Source organism: Lacerta agilis, chromosome Z, assembly GCF_009819535.1.
Source record: "Lacerta agilis isolate rLacAgi1 chromosome Z, rLacAgi1.pri, whole genome shotgun sequence".
NCBI lineage: Eukaryota > Metazoa > Chordata > Lepidosauria > Squamata > Lacertidae > Lacerta > Lacerta agilis.
Window position 1 is genome coordinate 18,640,336 of NC_046331.1, and position 23,976 is coordinate 18,664,311.

At 42.3% G+C, this 23,976-nt stretch overlaps 1 protein-coding gene across 1 annotated transcript in view; it reads left to right on the forward strand.

Moving 5' to 3' along the window:
* AR (androgen receptor) overlaps positions 1 to 23,976 on the forward strand; it is a 223,131-nt gene that overhangs the window by 130,744 nt on the left and 68,411 nt on the right. Inside the window, exon 3 of the mRNA XM_033137128.1 lies at positions 10,037 to 10,153. Coding sequence (XP_032993019.1) covers positions 10,037 to 10,153 — 117 coding nt within the window. The remainder of the gene's footprint in view (positions 1 to 10,036; positions 10,154 to 23,976) is intronic.

The following is a 23,976-nucleotide window of genomic DNA, read 5'->3' on the forward strand; positions in this document are numbered from 1 at the left end:
GTGTGTAGAAAGAGAGGTGTGTAGTGTGGAGAAAGGAAGACACAACTCTAATCCATCTCTTACTTCTCATCCATTCACATATTTGTTTATTTTTAATGCTTTAATTTTACAATGAAAATAATTAACAATAATTAACTGAAGCATAAACATTGCCATAGATAATAGAATCATAGGATTGTAGAGTTGGAGGGGACCTCAAGGGTTATCTGACCCAAGCCCCTGCAGTGCAGGATTGTCAACTGAAGCATCCTTGTCAGATGGCCATTCTAATGATGTTGAAAGACATCCAATGCGGAAGAGTCCACTACCTTCCGAAGGAGTCTGTGTCTAACACAGAGGTAGGCAACCTAAGGCCCATGGGCCGGATGCAGCCCAATCGCCTTCTCAATCTGGCCCATGGACAGTCCAGAAATCAGTGTGCTTTTACATAAGTAGAATGTGTCCTTTTTATTTAAAATGCATCTCTGGGTTATTTGTGGGGCATAGGAATTTGTTCCTTTCCCCCCCTTCAAAATATAGTCCGGCTCATCACATGGCCTGAAGGACGGTGGACCCGGCCCACAGCTGAAAAAGGTTGCTGACCCCTGGTCTAACAGCTCTTACCGTCAGAAAGTTCTTCCTAATGTTTAGTTGGAATCTCTTTTCTTTTAACTTGAAGCCATTGGTTCAGGTCCTACCATCCAGAGCGGAAGAAAACAAGCTTGCTCCATCTTCCATGTGACAGCCATTTAGATATTTGAAGATGGCTATCATATCTCTTCTCAGTTCAGCTCTCCCAATCATTCCTCATAAGGCTTGGTTGCCGGTCTCTTGATCATCTTGGTTGCCCTCCTCTGCACACCTTCCAGCTTGTCAATATCCTTCTGAAGTTGTAATACTATTCATTTATTGAAATAAATCCCTCCAAAATGCAGCAATATATGGTCACAACCACCACATATGAAAACAAAAAAACTTCTCCAGCACATTGGGGAGAGTAATCTTTCTCTCTTTCTAATCTTTTGGAGGGTATGGGGAGAAAGGTACCGGTACCAGTGACAAATAATTTTGTAGCCTCTCCCCTTACCATGGCAGAGATGGATTTATTTATTTTTTTAAAGGAATTTATTGGTATTTAAACAAAATACAAAAAAAGAATACATATACAATACAGACTACAAAATACAAAAAAAACTAATACAATACATAAAAACACACCTAAAACGGAAAAAGATACCTTACATTCAAACACCTACTTAACTATTTTAATCTTATTTATAATCTTACTTGGGGGACTTCCTCACGCCCTCTCTTCTGCGTTCATTTCAAATATACTGTAGTAACTTTGTAACTACTTTAACTCTTCTTTTACAACTAATCTTAATCCTTATCTGTCATCTTATATCTATCACCTTATTCTTAACAGAAATACAAAAAATAAATCACAATTCTATCTTCTTATATTCTATTTTAAACTAACATTTTAATGCTATCGCCTATAATATCCACTGATTTCAATTTCAGATATCTAACTTTTCGCGTCGTTTCAAATATTCTTTAAATTTCTTCCAGTCTTCTTGCGCCTTCTCCTCCCTCTGGTCTCGGAGTTTCGCGGTCAGTTCTGCAAGTTCCATATACTCAATTAACTTCATCTGCCAGTCTTCCACTGTTGGTAGTTCTTCAGTTTTCCAGTTTTTAGCAATTAAAATCCTAGCAGCTGTTGTGGCATACATAAAAATATTCTATCTTTGTTGGGGGTCTCATGATTGGTCATGCCCAGCAGAAAGGCCTCTGGTTTCTTAGTAAATGTGTTTTTCAACACTTTTTAAAGTTCATTATAAATTTTCTCCCAGAAGCAGAGATGGATTTAAACTGGGGCTGGATCCATATGGCATACCAAGAATCACAGTTTATTTTTAGCTCTAGGTCATGTTCCCATGGAATTTTACTACCAACATGTGATCTCTTAGTTTAAGCCAGCAAAATATTGTGTAAGGTAGAAAGCCACCCACATCTCAGACCACTGCTTCCAGTCCAGCTAACAGGTTTTTAAAGTTATAAGGGGTCTGGTAACTTGGGATGTTGTCACTGCAATAATTTTGATATGTAACACTTGATGAAGCTGAAACCTTTGAAATCTTTGAGTTGTAATAACAATTGTATAGGTATTTTGGCAGTAACCCCAATAATGTCAAAGCCCCAGTTGTCTTTAACATGACACAAGCCAGAGACTTCCCAGTCTGTAAACTGTGAAAATTTGTTGTGTTAGCAGGATAATAGATAACAAAGTAATTGTGCAAGTGGAGACATACAAATAATTAATTTCTTGCACCAAGATTTCCAAGCCAATGAAGAATTTAGGAGGAAAGGGTTGGTTATTGATTCCAAAGTTTTATATAGGTGAATAATATAAGGGAAACCTTTCAATTTTTGTACTAAAAGCCCCATTCTCTCAATGTTGAGCCCAGAAGTGGTCTGTGGGCACCTTGTAGCAAAGGAAAAGGAATACCAATACCTGCTTACTTATGCTTCGTTATAAAATTGTTTTAGAAAGTCTGGATTTCTTCCCTTGGTGAGGATTGAGGTTTGGGAGGGGGGGTGGCCATTAAAAAAAATCTCTTTGTGAGTATTATTGGAGAAGATTCAAAAAGAAACTTTAATATAGGCAAAATAACTGCTTTATTGCTGCCAAAGCAGAACAAGGATTAGATTTTCTTTTTTTATTAAAAAAATGTTGATAATTTCTCTAGTAGAAATTAGAGGTTTCTTTAGAATAGGCAAGAGTAGGTCTTTCTATTCAAAAAAAAAAACAAAAAAAAAACACCCAAATGACTTCACACCTGGTGACTTAACAAGGTTTTTGTTTTTTAATTGCATTAAAAGTTTTCTCAGAAAAGATTGCCCTAGTTAAGTAAAGTGACCCAAACTTAGTTTTTTAACTTCATGTTCTGTGACACATTCCTCAATTTATTGGTCACCTGGATTTTTAGATGTATATAGCTCAGTAATAAAGAATAAAAAAATAAAATGTGTGTAAGCTGTCTTCTAAACATATTCTCTTTTCTGTGCTAATTTGAGAGGTTACTTTTTTTTCAATTCTTTAGGCAAAAATTTTGAATGTTCATATCCATGACTATGGAGGCAGAGCATAGCCATTGTGGCTAGTAGTTATTGCTAGTTCTTTCCTCCATGAAGAGTGTTGTGTATTGATTCAAGGGTTATCATATCTGTATTACTATTGTCTGTATTCACATTAGGGGAAAGTAACTGCCTTCCTGTTCCAGAAGGAACAGCTACTATTGGTTCATTCAAGTTGCTGGATTTGGATCCTCAGGCTTATTGGTTCCCACCAAAAGGCAGCTTTGTGACTGCTTGAGATTGTTCCCTCCAAAATGTATCCTTTCTAGCCAGTCTTCTGTCCCTATAAATGCAGCTTCCCTCTCCTCAGTTCCCCAGTCTTGTTTGCCTGAATAAAGAGTGTTACATGAAGAAGCTGTCTCCTGCCTGCTATGTCAGAGAGCTGAAATCACTTGCTGAAATCATTATTCCCACGCTACTACAAAGATGTTGTTGTTGCTGTTTTAAAGCCACACCGGTTGGTAGTCATCACTGTCTCCTGGGGGAACAAGTTCCATAGTTCTTAGAAGGATTTCCTTTTATCTGTCCTGAATCTCCAAAGTTAAGCAGCACTGGATGTCCATGCATTCTAGTGATTTTAACTGGCTGCTGTAGGTTTGGGAGCTCAGTCTGGATGATGCTCTGAGTTCCTTCCAATTATTGGGGTTCAGTGAGGTTGGAATCGGGCAAGAGGAGTTTGTAGCTTTGTAAGGAAATGAGCTTAGTTGGCCACTTAAGCGTCCCCATAAGCATCCCAGAAGGATGAGCAGGGCTGCAAGAGCTGCAGTGACGGGGCAACCCAGGCTAATGGGTGGGTCTTTCCTCCACCTAGCTGCTATGTTGCAGATCAAGAGCCAGTGTCATGTGTGAGAGCTGATCTGGAAGCAGACTGGAAGCTGGAGAAACAGAGACCTGCTTGCTCTGTGCTGGATCCAATACTGTTGACCTCCATCTTAGGCTCATGTTGGATATATATGTAAATAAAGCCATACATCTTAAAGGCACCACATTCTAAGGCAGGCTTCCTCAAACTCGGCCCTCCAGATGTTTTTGGCCTACAACTCCCATGATCCCTAGCTAGCAGGAACAGTGGTCAGGGATTATGGGAATTGTAATCTCAAAAACATCTGGAGGGCTGAGTTTGAGGAAGCCTGTTCTAAGGCAACCAAACCTAGGCAGGTGCCTGGAACCCCTGGGCTCTCTCACCTCTTGGAGAGTATTTTTTGTCTGACCAGAATTTTCCCCTGAATTCTGATCATGGCTCTTGCTTTTTGGCATGGAGGGTAAAGAGGTGTATATCAGTGCATGTAGAAACTAGCCCACAACCTACTGTTTAAACGTACAATTTGAAGTGGTTACCCTGCCCACTTTTGCCTCATTTCCCTCAGGACATTGCCCAGAAGGGAAGGTGGCCCTTGGGCTGAAAAATATGGGGGGGCAGCAGGTACCTAAAAGGACACCTCTTCTCATATTTGCCAACCTAGAACCCAAAATTGGCCACAGGGGCTAGGAACAATGGGAGAGAGACTCCTAGAAACATCAGGGCAGCAGTTTATTGCTTGCTTGCTTGTTTTATTTATTTCCTGCCTTCTTGTCCAAGGAGCTCAAGGTGGCATGTACAGGTTCCCCCCACCTCCTCATTTAAGCCCCACAACAACCCTGTGAAGTAGATTAGGATGTGAGACACTGTGACTGGACTCCAAGGTCACACACCTAGTGAGCTTCACAGCTGAGTTGTGATTCAAACCCTGGTCTCCCAGGTCCTACTCCAACACTAACCACTACACTATGCTGACTCTATAAAGCTTGCACAACTGATCTCTCTTGTACCTATAGCTTCATGCCCAGTCCCCCAGGTGGGCCCTATTAAGCCTCTTTATCCCCTCACCATCCACCCTCAGTCCAGGCTCAAACACATTTTTGCAAGCCCCCCCCCCTGTTTTTCCCCTGCCCTCCCCAAATCAAACAAGTACCCTTAGAGCTGATAATGGGGAAGAACGAGTGAGGTCCAGGGAGGGGAGCATTGAAGAGAGGAGCCGCTGAGAGCTGGTTGTGCTAAAAGAACTTGGTGAAATAGCACATTAATGCACTCGAGCCCCATTATGCTCCCTTTTTTTGGCTGCCAAGGGGTCTTGAGTGTAATAACCAGCTTCTAATAAGGGGGAATTATTTAGCGGGTTTTGTTGTTGTTGTTTGGGGGTGTGTGTGTAAAAAAAAGCCATGGTTGTTTCTTAGCTCCACGCCATAACATCCCACCATGCATCCAGAGAGAGAGGAGAGCAGCATTATTAGAAGAGAAAAACCTTATAATGACTTCTTATGCAGGGGCCTTGATTACAGGGTTGTTGATGTGATTTTTGACGATGGAGGTCAACTGTGTCAGACAAAAGAGTGCACAGTTGTGTAATTCAGAGGAGGGTGAGCAAGAGTTCTTGCTGGGGGCTCAACAGTTGCCTGGGATACGGCTGGCTAGTAAGTGTCTGAGAGGAAACTCTTCCTGCAAATGGGGACTGCTGGAACAGGACATGGCTGGAGGCAGAGAAGTGGTGGGAGGCTCCAGATGGGGAACCCCCAAGGGAAGAAGACTTCAAGTCATGGAATTGGTGGTAGAATGATAATGAGTGGTCAGTGGGACAAGAGGGGACAGACTGGAAGGAGGAGATGTCAGAAGCTGAAGAGGTAACAGAATTTAGTGAGCAGCAGGAGTCTGTGGCCAAGGGCAGTCCAGAGTCAGAGGCAGAAGTGGAGGCTGAAGATGAGGGGAGCCAAAAGGCAGAGATTAGGCAGGCTGGTGAAGAAGTCTGGGAGTCTCCCCTCCTGCAGAGACCATCTCTCCTACCACCTGGTCTCCTAGAACACACAGAAATGAAAAGAGCAGTGGAGAGCTGCTTGGTTGCACACAGATGCAGTCTCTGATTGCTTGGGGAAAGCACTGGAGAGGAGAGGACTTAGGTAGCTGTGGGAAAGTGGGGACCTTCAGTCCTTGCAACTGCCTTGTTGGGATAAGACCTGCTGGGAAGAGTTGCTGTGAACACTAGGCCAGTGCTGTTTTGTTTCTTTGAATAAAGAGTTAGCTTCACTGACACCAGTGTTCTTTATTTCTGACCTACACCTGACTCCGACTCCTGACAGGTGGGATTTAGCAGCATGCCATTCAGGGAGAATGGCATGTTGTCTTTGGCCACACACATCAATAGAATCATACATTTGTAGAGTTGGTAGGGACCGGCCCCCCAGGGCCATCCAGCTCAACCCCCCTGTAATGCAGGGATCACAGCTGAAGAATCATTGACAATGGGCCATCCAACCTCTGCTTAAAAACCTCCAAGAAAGGAGAGTCTATCACCACCACCATCTCCCAAGGTTCCACTGTTGAACATCACTTACAGCCAGAAAGTTCTTTCTTTTCTTCTCATTTGTTTGGGTCCTAACCTCCAGAACAACAACAGCAAAGTATGCTTGACCTGTCTTCTATGCAATAGCCCTTTAGGTATTTTAAGATAGCTCTCATTGCACCTCTCAGTCGCTTCTTCATCAGTTGTTACCATCTTGGTGCAACAATGGCCACACCTAAGCTGTGTACGAGTTTTCTTCATTTGTGAATCAGATGTACCTTGAAGTTTGAGGCTGCCTGGGCTGTGAGTAATCAATTAATCTTTCATAAAGTTTATACTAATTGCTAATTGGTAGCCTTTCCTTCACTGGAGGTTTTTACACAGAGGTCAGGTGGCTGTCTGTCAGGGATTCTTCAGCTATGATTTCTGCATTGCAAGGGGCTTGACTAGATGACCCTTGGGGTTCCTTCTAACTCTATGATTTTATGATCTGATCTAGCAGCCTCATAAACAACCACACACATCTGACAAATAATTGATTTTGGAAATACCCATCAGCATACCACAGAGTCCTTAACACTGGTAAATTTATAGACAGGAAGGCTATTAAAATAATAAGACATGTGAGGTTATTTACAGTGTTGCGATGGAACTGAAACTGCAGCAAAAGTGCTCTGCTAAAAACTAGATCAGTCAATCCATCTCCCAAACATCTTTACTGCCGGCAGGTAGATAAAGTTAACTCAAGCTCCCAACTTTAGCTCATTTTGCCAGATTTTCTATTCCTGACCCCTCTTGGCTTTCTCTATTCTATTACTTGCTCTCTTGACACTATTCATCTTCTAAAGTCAATTCTACTTTACCTTCTCTGCCATGGGTACTCAGTTTATTTCCTGCCCTGCTGTAAGCCTGAACTTGATGTTCCAATTCTTTAAAATAATAATTTTTAAAAAGCTTTCCTTCATCCCCTCTCACTGACTAATGATCATCCTTACTCTGCTTTCCTTCCTTTTCTCGCTATGTTCCTTGGCTGTTCAAGCCCTTAAACTCCTCTCCCATTATTAACTTCTGAATCCTTATCAGCCTTGTTTTTGATCTGCTCATTCTTCTCAAAGCTTCTGTAGCCTGGATTTAAATGATTTTTCTGCATAAGTTATGTGCATATAGTAATTTTCACCTGTCCTTCACCCTGCTTTTGAGGCTGTCTTTCTCCTGTCTTCACTGTCCTTCCAAAATGTCCCGGGTTCTGTTCTTCAAAAAGCTGAAGGCTCATTGGAGGCTCTCTCTCCCTCTCTCTCTCTCTCCCTCCCTCTCTCTCTCTCTCTCTCTCTCTCTCTCTCTCTCTCTCTCTCTCTCTCTCTGGAACTCCCTCCCTCAGGAGGCAGTGATGGCCACCAACCTGGATGGCTGTAAAATTCATTAGACAAATTCATGGAGGAGAGGGCTACTGATGGCTTCTATCCATGATGTCTAAGCTCTGTCTTCATAATTAGAGGCCTCTCTCAGTGACCTTTGATACCATCAACCATGACATCCTTCTGGACCATCTAGGGGAGCTGGGAGCACTGTTATACAGTGGTTCCGCTCCTTCTTCCTGGGCCATGTCCAGAAAGAGGTGTTGGGGGATGAGTATTCAGACCTCTGGGCACTCACTTGTGGGGTGCCTCGGGGTTCTGTCCTCTCCATGCTTTTTAATATCTATATGAAGCCGCTGGGAGAGATCATCAGGGGGTTTGGGATGGGTGTTCATCAGTATGCGGATGATACCCAGCTCTACCTCTTTCAAATCAGAAACAGTGAAGGTGGTGAATGTCCTGTGTGAGTGTCTGGAGGCAGTTGGAGGATGGATGGCGGCCAACAGATTGAGGTTGAAACCTGACAAGACAGAAGTACTGTTTTGGGGGGACTGGGTGTGGGGGACTCCCTGGTCCTGAATGGGGCAACTGTGCCCCTGAAGGACCAGGTGCACAGCCTGGGAGTCATTTTGGACTCACTGCTGTCCTTGGAGGCGCAGGTCAATTCTGTGTCCAGGGCAACTGTCTACCAGCTCCATCTGGTACACTGGCTAAGACTCTACTTGCCCGTGGACTGTCTCGCAGGAGTAGTGCATGCTCTGGTTATCTCCTGCTTGGACTACTGCAATGCCTTTGAAGGTGACCCGGAAACTACAACTAATCCAGAAAGCGGCAGCTAGGCTGGTGAGTGGGAGCAGCCGCCAAGACCATATAACACCGTTCCTGAAAGACCTAAATTGGCTCCCACTGCGTTTCTGAGCACAATTCAAAGTGTTGGTGCTGCCCTTTAAAGCCCTAAATGGCCCTAGCCCTCTATACCTGAAGGAGCGTCTCCACCCCCATCATTCAGCCCGGACACTGAGGTCCGGCTCCGAGGGCCTTCTGGCGGTTCCCTCACTGCGAGAAGTGAGGTTACAGGGAACCAGGCAGAGGGTCTTCTTGGTAGTGGTGCCCACCTTGTGGAACGCCCTCCCATCAGACGTCAAGGAAATAAACAACTGTCTGACCTATAGAAGACATCTAAAGGCAGCTGTGTTTAGGAAAGTTTTTCGTGTTTGATGTTTTATCGTGTTTTTAATATTCTATTAGGAGCTGCGCAGAGTGGCTGGGGAAACCCAGCCAGATGGGCAGCATATAAATACTAAATTATTATTATTATTATTATTATTATTATTATTATTATTATTATGGTGAGTTGAGGCAATGCTTCTGGAAACTGCAAGAGGGGAGAGGGCTCTCATACTCAGATCCTGCTTGCAAGTTTCCTGTAACGGGCACCTTGGTCAGCCACTGTGAGAAGAAGATGCTGGACTAGATGGGCCATTGGCTTCATCCAGCAGGCTTTTATTGTATTCTCAGGGAAACCACAGGAGGTGAGAGTTGCTCTTGGGCTTGAATCCTGCTTGCTGGTTTCCCACAGGCATCTGGGTGAGCACTGGTAAACTAATATCTAGTTGTTAAGGGCTTTATATACTAATAGTAACATATTGAGCATGAACCATTTCCATCCCAGCTGTTCTAATAAGAACTGTTAACTTTTAAGAATTCATGCCTGAGCTTGCTTTTTCCCTTCTCCCTCCCAATCCCTTTTTCCTTTATGGTCATGTCTGGCACAGGCTGAAGGCTGTATTAAATGCCCCCCAGACTTTTAAAAATAAGTAGCATGTGATTTTATTGTTTTAAACCCAAACCACTGCTGATGTGTGTGTTAATTTTTTAAAAAAATGTATTTACTTTAGTCACCATCTAGAAATGTGTAGAGTGAACGTTGGTTTGTGTTGTTGTTTTATTATTATTACACAGCATTTTTAGTTTTACTTCAGCATCTTAAGCTTTAGAGCACACCTTGCATAAATGATAGTTAATAATTTGCCCTGGCAAAAGAACATTTCAACAGAGCTTGGGTGGCCACCAGTCAAGGATTCTTTAGCTATAATGGACTAGATATTGGACTAGATGGCCCTTGGGGACCTTTAAAACCCTACAATTGTATGATTTCAGCTTGTCGCTTTGAGTACTTGATGCTCTTTGTTTCTATTAAGGGGAGGATTGCCACTTTGCATTCATGATATGCTCTCTTTATGCTTTTAGGTAAACAAAAGTACCTCTGTGCCAGCCGAAATGACTGCACCATCGACAAGTTCCGAAGGAAAAATTGTCCCTCCTGCCGCCTTCGGAAATGCTATGAGGCCGGGATGACTCTCGGAGGTAATCCAGCTTCTGTTTATGAACCTTTGATTCTTTGCAGCATACCTGATTCACTTGCTATGTGTCATGTATCTAAATGAGGCTGGAGGCAGGTATGTGGGTAAGATCTCAGCTGCTGCAGTCATTCCCTTCACCCAGAAGCCTGCCACTGATAATGGATTAGATTAGTGCCCTTCTTCGCTGACGTTTTGGCAAGCACCCCGGCCCTTGCTGAGTCAGGCAGGGACCTCTAGCCAAAACAGAACCCCAACCTGTGCTCCAAGGCCAGATCCAAAGCTAGATCCTCAAGAGATTATCCTCTGGTGCAGGAATGCAAGCTCGCAATCAAGGCAATCTGTTTTCATTTTTTTTAATTAAATGTTTAGTAAAGGTAAAGGTACCCCTGACCGTTAAGTCCAGTCGCAGATGACTCTGGGGTTGCGGCACTCATCTTGCTTTACTGGCCAAGGGAGCCAGCGTTTGTCCTCAGACAGCTTCCAGGTCATGTGGCCAGCATGACTAATCCGCTTCTGGTGAACCAGAGCAGCGCATGGAAACGCCGTTTACCTTCTCGCCGGAGCGGTACCTATTTATCTACTTGCACTTTGATGTGCTTTCAGACTGTTAGGTGGGCAGGAGCTGGGACCGAAGAATGGGAGCTCACCCCATCACGGGGATTCGAACCAGCAACCCTCCGATCGGCAAGCCCTAGGCTCTGTGGTTTAGACCACAGCACCACCCACGTCCCTAAATGTTTATTAGTTTTCTATAAAAAGTTTTGTTACAAGCAAGCAAGCAGTTGTTACATTGGGGGGGGGGGACTTCAATACATGCAATAGTGAAATCTTCAAATATAGCATGTAGGACATCTTGGGAAATTGTGCTTAAAGGTGTAGAATGGGCACATTCTTTGAATTAAATAAACATAAATAATAACCAAATCAGATGCTCTACCATGTCAAGAGAAATTTATCACTACATTCACCTTACATTCTAGCTCAATGTATTAAGTAATTTTTTCATAACCTGGAGGAGGTTCTTGGGCATGTTCCTCTTTACCTACAAAGGAGATAAAGTCGGACTGAAGTGATACAAAGTTATCCTATTTATATAGGCCCCTGGCGATGCTACATTTGTATATTATTTTTTCTAGTGGGACACTATCCCAAACTTTTAAATGTAAATCTTTCCAGAAATGCACAAGAATCATTCTGGCTACCGCCAATAAATGCATAATCATTTCTTTATTATGTAAATTTAAGTTACCCTTATAAAAAATTAAAGTGTCATGTGGGAGGTTGGGATAATATGGCAGGCATCTGCTTCTCACAACCTGAGAGCCAGAGAGGCAAAGGTGGTTATTAGCAGCAGGTGTTGTCTGTGAGAAATCACTAGGCAGCAGATTTGTGGTGAAAAAGTTGTTGATGCTGGCATTTTCATGATCTTCTTAAAAGAGTTATCAGAGCAGCTTGCAACTGTAACTAAGACATTCATTGTGGCCGGGGCTCTCCATCTGTCCTGTCTGGTGCCCAACGCATAGGGACGTAAGAGGAGCCTGCTGGCTCAGGCCAATGACACGTGCAGCATCCTCTTACAGCCACCTAACAGTTGCCCGTGGGAAATCAGCAAGCAGGATAAAAGCACAAGAGTCCTATGGTTTCCAGCAATTGATACTCAGAAGCATTACTATCTCCAAATGTGGAGGCAGAGCATAGCTATCGTGGTTAGTAACCATTTATAGCCCTCTCCTCCATGAATTTGACCATGCTCTTCTTCCACAGTTGGAGGCAGCAATGCTTCTGAATACCAGTTGCTGGAAACTGCAGGAGAAGCGAGGGCTCTTGCGCTCGAATCCTGCTTGTGGTTTTTCACAGCCATTGCATACTCCATCAATATCTTCATCGAACTCTCCACTATGCTCCCAAGATTTCTTGTTTCTGTTCTGTCACCACCAATTCAGATTCCATGAGCCTATACTGTATATAAGATCAATAGTTTATTTGCCCCAACATGCACTACTTTACTCTTGTTTACAGTGAATAGCACCTGCCATTTTACCGCCAGCTCACTTACAGAGCTTGGTGAAATCAGTGAAGATGCAGGAGAGTTGGGATTTCAGGTGTGCCCTCCTGCAGGATGGATGGTCTATATCTAGATGACAATACTTCACCCTCCTCTTCAAGCTCCTGAACAGTTGTTGCCTCCCTCCCCAGCTGCTCAGCCCTCCCCAACCTCTGCTGAGACTCTCCAGGTGGGGTGGGGGTGTCAGGAACCTAACCTGGCCCTACCACTGAACCCAACCCCTCCACCCCACTTCCACCTGCCAAACCTTGGACAAGTGGTATTTAAATTAAAATCAACATGGTACATTGGCAGCTTACATGTATTCAACACGTGATTTCAGCCTTACACACCAGGCAGACTGAAACCTCACAAGTTAAATGCACAAAAGGTGGAGAGTGATCATACTGTCAAGATCCACAATTCTGTGGTCTAGTTTTGCCCTCTAGCAAAAGGTTTCCTGCTTGCTCACTCTTGGAAAAGATCCATAAAGGTGCTAATAACACAGATTAACTATGAAAGCAATCATAATAAGCAGAGCAGGAGTATCGCTCCTTTTCTCAGTGCCTCCTTCCCAGGAAAAGAAGACCTGCTGTGTTCCACACATGATGCTAGAGGCAGGATTAGTGCAACAGAGAAAGACTCTGGAGTGGGGGGAGCAAGCAAGAAAAAACATGAGAGTGATGTTGGGGATTGGTACGGAAACCATGCAACTCTTTTGCTTCCCCTGCAGACTAACCCTCTTCATGGGTCTTCATTTGCTCCTAAGGACAGAAGCCTAAACTTGAGGTTTAGCCCCTTCACATCGCTTCCCCCAAAGAATCCTGGGAGATGCAGTTTGCTATGGTCACCATCTTTGCAGGTCTACAGTACCTAGCCCTTTTAACAAACTACAGTTCTCAGGATTCTCTACGGTTGTTAAAAGTGGTCTAACGGTGTTTTCTCTCAAAAAACCTCCCCATTCCTACAGAGGCTGTAGTTTACCCAGTAAGGAAGCCAAGCAAATGTGAGGCATCCTTTGAATTGTGCCTTCTTGGTTGAGCCAGCCTAAGGCCCTCCAATTCCCTCTTCATCCAGAAAGAAATCCCAAAGGCTGTTTTTTAAAGCAGTTAATGATTTAACTTGTTAAGTCATAATAAATCCATGAGCAGCTCTTTGGAATGCTGACAGGAGTTTGGCTGGGAGGCAGTTGTTTCAGTGTCACTTTTGAATGCTGTTGCTCCTGAGAATGTAAAGTAAAATATATTCTCCTTCCCTTTCTTCTTATCATCATAGAATTGTAGAGTTGGAAGGGAACCCCAAGTCATCTAGTCTAACCCCACAGCTGAAGAACCCCAGAAATATGACCCTCCATATTCTAGAAACCTCCAAGAAAGGAGAGTTCCACTGTCAAACAGCTCTTAAGACCAAAAACTTCTTCGTAATGTTTAGTCAGAATCTCCATTCTTGTCATTTGAATTCATTGGTTTGGGTCCTCCCCTCCAGAGCAGCAGAAAACAAGCTTGCTTCATCTTCCATGTGACAGCCCTTTTTGGGTATTTGAAGATGGCTCTTGTGTAATCCCTCAGTATCTTCTTCAGGCTAAACATTCCTAACTCCCTCAACTGTTCCTCATTAAGTTTGGTTTCCAGATCATTTATCATCTTGGCCACTTTCCTCTGCACACCTTCCAACTTGTCAATATTCTTCTGATATCATTTTCCTGTATAGTCATTTATTTTATCAACATTTGGCTGTTGTGAGAATAGCTTGTGTGTAGTTTAAGGTGTGAGATTGCACTGCGTTACAAACCAGCCTTTATTTGTTGTTGTCCACTCACAGCCAGAAAAATCATCCATCACCTATCTGTCCCAATATCTGCGGCACCTAGCAGAGACTTGGGGCTTATCTACACTTAATCTTTTGACCCGCTCTTTCCTTTTGATATATTTTTAAATTCATTTTCACTTTTAACATTTATCATCATACATAAATCATAAGCATTTTACAAATAGGATTCTTAGAATCCTGGAACTTACCTCCACCCCTCCATGGTTTCCCCAGATATTCTTTTCAAACTGTATGGTATCATATTCTCCATACTTTCTTGAAACTCAATTTTTATTGTAGTTCTCGCTTCATTATGCGTGTTTTCAAAATCCTGCCAATGTTTTCAATTGTTTACAGTGTTTTTTCTGATTTTCCTGGTCATTTTTGCCAATTCAGCATAGTCCATCATCTTTATCTGCCATTCTTCTTTTGTAGGTAGATTGTCCTCCTTCCATCTTTGGGCAAGTAACATCTGACCTGCTCTTTCCAGGCACAGGTCTTTCCAGAGCTTTCCCTGTGAAAACCCGCTCTTTATTGCTCTGTCAGTTTGGGTTTTCAACAGTTTGCTGTTTGCCCCAATTGAGCTTTAAAAAGTGAGTTTTCATGGGGAAAGCTCCAGAGCAAAAAGAAAAAAGGGCGCTCGGATGCGGAGCTTAAAGCGCAGACCTTGTCTGGAAAGAGCAGAGGAAAGGAAAGTGTGGATAAGCCCTCTGAGTGCATTAACACGGCAGTTCATTGCATTTCCTCATTGTTTCCCTAGCTGTTAAGGTCTGCATTATGCTTGAGCTTTCAAGCCACTTCTGGAAATCTAGTGGAATATGGTAATAGTTCACCGCTCATTTTTGTATTAATTGCTTCCAAGAAAAATCAATTTGGTACCTCACTGACTCAGAAAATTGTGGGAGAAAGGTGATGAGATTCGGGGCAGTACAGTATATCTAGTGGAATATGATGGAAGTGCAGTGCTCATTTTTGTGTTAATTGCTTCCGGGAAAAGCTGTGGGAGAAAAATGACAAGATTGAGAGAGGTATACCAGCATACAGTTCTTCCCTATTGTTTTCATGGGGGAATAGAAGCATGTATGCATGGAAAGGGGAGAGAGGAGCGATGTCCAATGACATTTGTTACTGAGCCACACCACACCCAACTGGTGTGAATGAAATTTAGCACCACATGCCAGTAGATCAACCAAGAAGCCATCGTATCATAATAATACAGGTGCTGCAGGAATGCAAAGGGAACATTCCCCCCTCTCCAACATTGGTCTTCAAATCAATTGAATGCTTTCCTCTGCAGGATAGCTTTCCTGTCCTTGAAATGAGACATAAGAGTAACAGGAGCTATTAACAAAAAACCACAGTGCACAATCAGCCTTAAACAGGTACAGAGACAATTGCTGAAGGTTCATGTCTGTTGCATAGATATAAAGGGCTGCACAGCTACACAATGCAGGCACACCTTAAAATTCTAATCTACAATCTAAGATAATCTTTCCCACATTTGTGGTACCTTAGGCACTGCAAGTATGGGGACATACATTTGCGATTTCTCCTGTGGCTAATTCCTTGTATTATTTGGCTGTTGCCTTCACCTGCCTTCAGAGATGCAGTCCTTAAAACCCTGCCTTTCATGGATTGGGCAATTTTTTTGAAAGAGGAAATTACGATGCTTAACTCCATGTTCTATTTCTGTGAATAGCGTGAAAGCCCGTCATGATACATCACCATGCATGAAATGGTCTCACATGTTCTGACCCTTTCACTAGGTCATCTTTTTCTAAGAGGCTTCTTCTAAGAAAGTTTCCCCCCTGAAAGTTTCAAGGCCATCATGGCGTCACATAAGGCCTTTAAAAAAAACACTTTCACATAATTTCTCATTTTCTTTGCTAGTTCTTCTGACTCCTTAAACTGATTCCCTACCTCCTAGCTGCAAGAAGGTTTAGCTAATTATAGTCATAGAGTTGGAAGAGACTCCCAATGGTCATCTAGTCCAACTGTCTGCAAAGCAGGGAGCATGACTCAAGAATCCCTAACAACTGGCTTTTCTCAAGTAAAAGCCAGTGAAGGAATATGATCTTTGCACGTAATCTGTAATTGTGGTTCTCATACCTATTTATTAATTATACATATACAAAGAGCAACTCATTGAAATATTAGCCTTTCTCTGTCTCTGGTTGACTCACAATCTCTGGGGCTTTCTTCACCAGCTGTCAAGGAAGTCTGTGGGCATTACTGTCTCATTTGAGTCATTAAATATATCCAGACTGCAGGTTTTTTTTTTTTTAAGAACACGATTAGTGTGTGTTAATCCTACCCACGAATCAGGGATAATCATCCTGCTTTGTGGTAGTGTTCTGTAGCATAAATATTGACACTAAAGATGTACAATATCCTGGCAAGGGATATTCCCTTGGTTCTTGTTAGGCAGAGAACAAATTGGGTAAATATGACACGGTAAATCTCCCAGCACATTAGCACCAAAGCCTGTTGGGATAAGCACTTGCACTTGCCTCCAGTTTTTTCCTAATGGAAAAGCCAGAATCATAGAGTTGTAGAGTTGGAAGGAACTCTCAAGGATCATCTAGTCAAATCCCCTGCATCGGGGGATTCACAGCAAAAGATTCCCTGGCAGATAGACATCCCACCTCTGCTTAAAAACTTCCAGTGAAGGACAGTCCGCCACCTTCCAAAGGAAGCTCTTACTGTCAGAAAGATCAAGGCCTCTCTAGTATTTCATTCATTTATGAGAAAAAATGAATGCAGCATATTGGGGAATGCTGGATTTTGTCTCATTAATTTGATTTTGCAGTTTTAAAAGCATCAGAAGCTTTAGCTTGTAGGGCCACATTAACAACAACCACAGCCTGTTATGTGAACCAATTAATTGATATCATTCAACTTTTCTATGTCAGCTAAAATTAGCATTAGGTGACTTGACAACATTTTGTAAAATTATGCATAGCCTGGAGAAAGTGAACAGAGAAAAGTTTTCCTGCCTCTTGTAACTGTAGAACGTATGGACATCCAAGGAAGCTGAACTTTGGAAGATTCAGGACAGATAATAGAATCATAGACTCATAGAATTGAAAGGGACCCCAAGGGTCATCTGTTGCAACCCCCTGCAATACAGGAATCTCAACACACAGTGCCCCATCCAATCTGAAACCATACTGGATCCTGCTTACCTTTACAATGGCTAGCACCATTAAAAGGAAGTTCTTCACATGACACATAGTTAAACTAGGGAACTCACTCCCACAGGAGGCAGTGATAGCCACCAACCTGGATGGCTTTAAAAGAGGATCAGACAAATTCATGGAGGAACAGGGCTACCGAAGGCATTCATGCTTATGAATGACCGTTCCCCACATCAAATGGGGTGCGCATTTTGCGTGGTCGCGCATAGCCTCCTGGATCACATAGCAACTCCTGGCAGTTGGGTCTGGCACCACCTTCCCGGGCTGGATACCTGTGGTCTCCACCTACTCCAGCAGCCGCCCAATCCTGCCCAGCTGTTGGGCACACCCAAGCTAAACTGATGATTTGATTGATTTTCTCCAGAGAGATAAGGGCTCGTGGTCTTGTCATGTCTTGCATGGCTGTTCACTCTTCCAGTCATGGTGAGCAGGAACCCTCTCAGATCTCTTAGGAGAGCAGGAAGCAACAGGAAAGTTTTTCCTTCAGCCTTTGGGCTGGGGCTGCTCGCAGAGGACACCCCTCTAGGAAAGAGTGGCTGTGGAGGAGTGGTGCTCCTCTGGCTCCTCCTCCTCAAGCAGGACCGGCTAGTCAATAAGAAAAATTAACAAACAATAAACAGCAGCAGGTCCAGTTCTGCTTATCAATAAGTCAAGTGGGTGTATATGGTTTATGATGATCTCATTGGTAAACTGGTACCTAGACGTTAATGGCTTGGCAGACCACTTCTGTGCTACAAAGAAGTATGCAAACTTGACATGAAGGCCAGCAACATCAACCCTGCCATGTGGGAATCCCTTGCAGATGACCACAGTGCCTGGAGACAGACAGTCAGATAGTGTATCTACAGCATTGACCAGAGGAGGAATGACCACTGGAAAGAGCGCAGAGAGAAGAAATGCCATGGTGCATCTCTAACAGTGAAACCAGATGCCTTCATCTTCCCCACCTACAACAAATCATGTCTCTCCCATATCAGCCCCTAAGGAGCACTCCTCCATTGTCTCCCAAGACAGACAGATGCCAATAAATATATATTAATACTAACACCTTGAACTTGCCCCTGCCAGTGCAGATCTCTAAGCACATGTGTCATATGCCAGCAAGGCCTCAATCCTGTCAGCAATTATGCTGCAGCTGATCTGCTGCTTTCCTCCTTCTTGTAGCCTTCAACTCACAACATCAGACCACCAAGATGCTTTCTGGAGGTTCTATGGATGCAAATGTTTCTGTGGCTCAGGGACATTGACCACAAGTTGTAAGGTATCCAAAGGATCTTGTAGGCCAACCCCCTGTTACTCTTGTGAACATATCCCTCTCACAAATGTGTCAGAGGGATAACATGAAAGCAGGCTACAGTCCATTTTTAAAAGTGTACACCAGTGGTTTCCAATATGGGCAATACTTCTGCCCTAGGGGAATAGTGGGATTACCCAAGGGGAGGTGCTAAGAGTGGGGGGGGCAGGGCAGTGCTGCAGGTTTGAGTCACTGTCAGATTTTGAAAAGCTAGCATTATGGATCAATTCCAGTTTTGCTGAATTAATTAAACTGATTAATTTGTTTTTGAGTAAATGTGCAATTAATTGTTACAGTTTTCAATTTTACTGTGCTGTTATCTTCCTTTGTGGGTTGTGAAAACCACTATTCTGAACAATGCTTTTAGAGAGTAGAGTAGGCAGCACAGGATATGAGTGTAGATTTTGCTTCTATCCTTCCTTAAGTCTTCCTGCCATCACTGCTGCCCCAGTGTGCCCATGAAAGTGTTGCCATTCCACCAGTCCTTGAGCACTTCAGAAGGGGACAGTCAGTGGGGCAGAATAAAGCCCGTCTCGTCAGCTATGTGAGCAAGTGGAATTAATTGGTAAATGCACCCAAATTGTCAAAATGTGTTTCTCCTGCGAGGCCTGTGCAGACACCATTTGCAGCATCACATGTGATATGTTTTTAAGCGAGGGAGTGAAAGGTGAGTTCATGTCCCCATTGCTTGCAGGAGCCAGAATGCTGGCAAGGGAGGTGCAGAGCCATGAGGGTTTCTGCTGTAGCTGCTGGGCTTGGCTTAAGCTGTTTCCAGGTCACCCTGCTCCTCCTGTGCAATTCACAACCAGCTGTCATTTGCAGAGAGAATGGAGGAACATTTTGCAGGGTCCTTCTGTGCTATTGCTGCAGCTCCCTTTCTTCTGTGTTTCAGGAGCTCATGGAGGCAAAGACCCAGTTGCCTTTAACCTCTTAAACTGGACCACCCAGTGGGGATTACTGGTTGCACTCTGGGATTTTTTTTCAACAGAGCCAGTAATGAATCTGTGTCTGTTTCTGCCAAAATTGGAGTTTGAGATCATATTCCTGGGCAAAAATGCTGAAATTGTCTCCAGAGACCTTGCCATTCCCAGGTCCTCCAGGATTATTTGCAGGAAGGATATTGGATGGGGCAGGCCCTGGGCCTGCCGCAGAAAGTGAGGCCTGAAACCTGGCTGGAAGGGATCCAAATGGTCTGCATCCTCCAGACAGGCCTGGAGCTGTTCCACAACCACCTGCCCAGGAATGGAAGATTAGAGACTGGGCAATAATTTACCATAATGGCCAGGTCCAATGGTTTTTTAAAGAAGTGATTTAATAACAGCTTCTTTAAGGGGTTCCAGGATGACTCCCTGACAGAGGAAAGCATTCACCCCTCCATGGAGGCCATTGTCCAGCCCTATCTGGCTTGCTTTTATGAGTCAGGATGGAAACAGACTGGTGGTTGGTTTCACTCACCCAAGCAGCCTGTCCACATATTGAAATAGGTAATATATTGAAATTGATGCTATACAACTTGACTAGACAGAGCACTAGCCCTTTCCTGTCCCTTTGACTGTGGTTGAGTCTACCTCTTTCCAAATTTGAGTGATTTTGTCTACAAAAAACTTTGCAAGATCATGGAGTCCTTACCGGACCCCAATGGTGAAGGTACTGTCGTTCTTTAAACAATCTGAAAGAGTCTCCTGGAACTGTTTTCCACAGATGCGATAGAGGCAGTCACTAGCACCACTAGGTAGGCTCAAGGTTGAGCTATAGCCCCTCCTCAGTAATTGCTGCTTCTCAGGTAAGCTACACCCTCTATTGTGTACTGTGTGGTCCCTCCTCCCACCTGGCCAATCCCCCTGGCAGCACCTCCCCAGGCGAGATTGGCAGCTGATGGGGGTAGGCGGAGACCACAGGTATCTTGCCCGGGAAGGTGGTGCCAGTCTGAACTGCCAGGTGCTGCTCTGGGATCTAAGGGGGCTGCGTGCAACCACGCAAAATGTGCACCCCGTTTGATGTGGGGAACAGTCATTACATTATCTGGTCCTCATGCAACTTTTCCTGCTGCCCATGATCACTGAGATTGGGTGTCCCAATGCATCCCCCTAGTGGTACCTGCCCCAGCCATTTTGTTGGCTATGGCCCAGTCCTGAGGCTGCACTGACCCTCTTCCCTTAAAAACAAATTAAGTCAGACAGAACTAAACTATTCAAAAAGTTTGTGCATACTTGAAAGGGAGCTTACAACATCTTTGATGCGTTTGGGCAGGGTTCCTCAAACTTTTTTTTTTACGCTCACATACTAATTCTTACATACATTCTTACATACATTCATATATACACATACACTTACATTATCAACTTTACAATAACACATTTTACATATCTTCAATACATATACCCACCACCACCCTCCACCTTGCCCCCCTGTTGTGATAGACTTCCAATCACGTAAATTGTGGTATCTTTTAGTCTTTGTTAATTTCCCTTGCATATTAATAACCTTATATATTTCTTACTCCTCCAAATTCCAATATTATATATATAAAATATGATAGCTACCGTATATTGCGGCGTATAAGACGACTGGGCGTATAAGACGACCCCCAACTTTTCCAGTTAAAATATAGAGTTTGAGATATACTCAACCACAGATTTTCCACCCGGCGTATAAGACGACCCCCGACTTTTGAGAAGATTTTCCTGGATTAAAAAGTAGTCTTATACGCCAGAATATACTGTAATTGTCAGTACATATTTCATTTTTCATTTCTTCCTTATACCAATTCCGGAACTCACCTTAATCTGATATCAATTCTGGTTTTTCAATATAGTTTTTTGAATATTCTCTAAATGCCTTCCATTCCTTCTCCACTTTTTCCTTTGTGATCCTTCCAACCTTCTCCATCAATCTCACCATATTATAATATTCTATTAATTTCGCTAACCATTCCATTTTAGTTGGTATCAGGACACTCTTCCAATTCTTTGCTACCAGAAGCCTCGCTGCCACTGTTATGTATGGATATAATACTTTATCAACTTCTTTTAGGCTTTCTGGTATTATTCCTAATAAAAATCCTTCAGGTGTTTTCTTAAATGAATATTTAAATACGTATTTTTTCATTTCATTATATATAACATCCCAGAATTGCTTAATATTGGGGCAATCCCACCAAATATGTAACATAGAGACTGTTGCCAAATTGCATCACCAACATACATCACTGCAGCCTTTGTTCATCTTTGCAATGCTTTCTGGCGTTAAATGCCACCTTTGTTGCATCTTGAGAAAGTTTTCTTTTAAGATATAGCACAGGGAGAACTTCATATCTTTTTGCCATGATTTCTCCCATTGCTCTAACATTATATTTTTGCCAAAATCTTGCACCCCTTTAATCATTGAGGCCTTAACTAATTCATCTTTTGTCTCCCATTCTAAAATCAAATTATATAATTTAGCTATACTTTTGGAATTCTCTTGAATTAAATATTTATCTGATTTAGAAATTTCTTTTTCAAATCCTATCTGTTAATCTTTAATCAATCTATACTTAATTTGGGTATATTGAAACCAATCATTAGTATAAATTTTGATCTCTGAATAATCCTTTAATTTTAATTCCCCATTAGATTCTTGCAATAGAATTTTATATGTAGCCCAATTTTCTTTCATATTCAATCTTTTTACTGCTACTATCTCTAATGGGAGGCCCACCAGGGTATTTTCGGTTCTAATATTTTTTATATTTTCCCCAAATTTTATATGATTTTCTAATTTTATGTTCTAAAAATCCTTTATCGACCCTTACTTTTTCATCAACCAGATAGGCGTGCCAACCAAACCTTGTTCCCACTCCCTCAAGATCCAACACATCTGCGTCATCCAGTTTTATCCATTCTTTTAGCCAGACCAATCCTGCTGCATCGTGATATAATTCAAAATCAGGAAGGCCAAACCCTCCTCTATCTCTTTTATCAATCATAATTTTATGCTTAATCCTTGGTTTCTTCCCACACCATATGAATTTTGCCAAATCTTTTCTCCAGTTGTTAAAGCATCTTCCCCCACCCAGTAAAGGAATACTTAGAAACAAAAACACCATTCTCAGGAGTACGTTCATTTTTAGAACCGAAATTTTCCCTAATAATGATAAATTTAATTTTTCCCATACTTCCAAGTCATTTTAACCTCTTTCCATATTTTGCCATAATTTTCATTATTTAAATCTATATTATTTGATGTCAAATTAATTCCAAGATATTTCATCTTCTTTTTGATTTCCAATCCAGTTATCCGTTGTAATTCAATTCTCCCTTTCTCATCCATGTTTTTGACCAATACATTCGCTTTCTTATAATTTAATTTAAATCCTGCATATTTGCCAAATTCATTTATGCACTCCAGTGCTCTGGGTATGCTTTCTAAAGGATCTTCTGTTGTGATCATCACATAATCAGCGAAGGCTCTGATCTTATATTTTCTTTCTCCTACCACTATTCCTCTGATTAATCTATCTTGCCTGGTTTTCTTTAATAATACTTCTAAAACAATTATAAATAACAATGGTGAAAGAGGGCAACCCTGCCTTGTACCTTTAGCAATATTGATACTTTCTCCAATCTCCATTAATTATTAAATTTGCTTTTTGTTTTCTATAGATTGCATCAATACCTTTCTCAAATTTTTCACCCAATTTCATTTCCTTTAATAATTTTTTCATAAAATCCCATGAAACTTTATCAAAAGCTTTTTCTGTGTCTATTGATACTAATGCTGCTTGTTTATCTTTTTTGAATTGCAAATATTCTAAAATATCCACTATGTTCCTGGTGTTATCCTTTATCTGCCTTCCCCCAACAAAACCAGCTTGATTTTTATGTATTATATTCCCTATTCCTTTTTTCAATCTATGAGCCAATAAACCTGCAAAAATTTTATAATCCAAATTAAGTAATGAAATAGGCCTATAATGGGTTCCTCAAACTTTTTAAACAGGGGGCCAGTTCACTGTCCCTCAGACACTGTTGGGGGCCGGACTATAGTTTGAAAAAAATATGAACGGATTCCTATGCTCACTGCACATATTTTATTTGTAGTGCACAAAAAACAGGAAAAACAATAAAATATTTAAAATGAAGAATGATTTTAATCAACATAAACTTATGAGTATTTAAATGGGAAGTATGGGCCTGCTTTTAGCTAATGAGATGGTCAATATCTGGTTCCATATTTGTCACTGCTAGTCATAGCAAGTGATGCCAGTATTCACCAGTTAGTCTGGATCTGGTTGGAGATTTCAGATGTTTCATTCGGGGAAAAGTCTGTTCACAGACATAGGTGCTGCCAAAGTTGGTTGCACTCCAATGCCAGCGTAGTTAGTGGGGCATCTTTCCACATTACATGTTTGGGGATAATCTGTTTAATGCAACATTTGTGCATCAAAATAAGTGCAACTCCTTGCCCTTCATTACAGTCACTATTAGATCCTGCATTTCCAT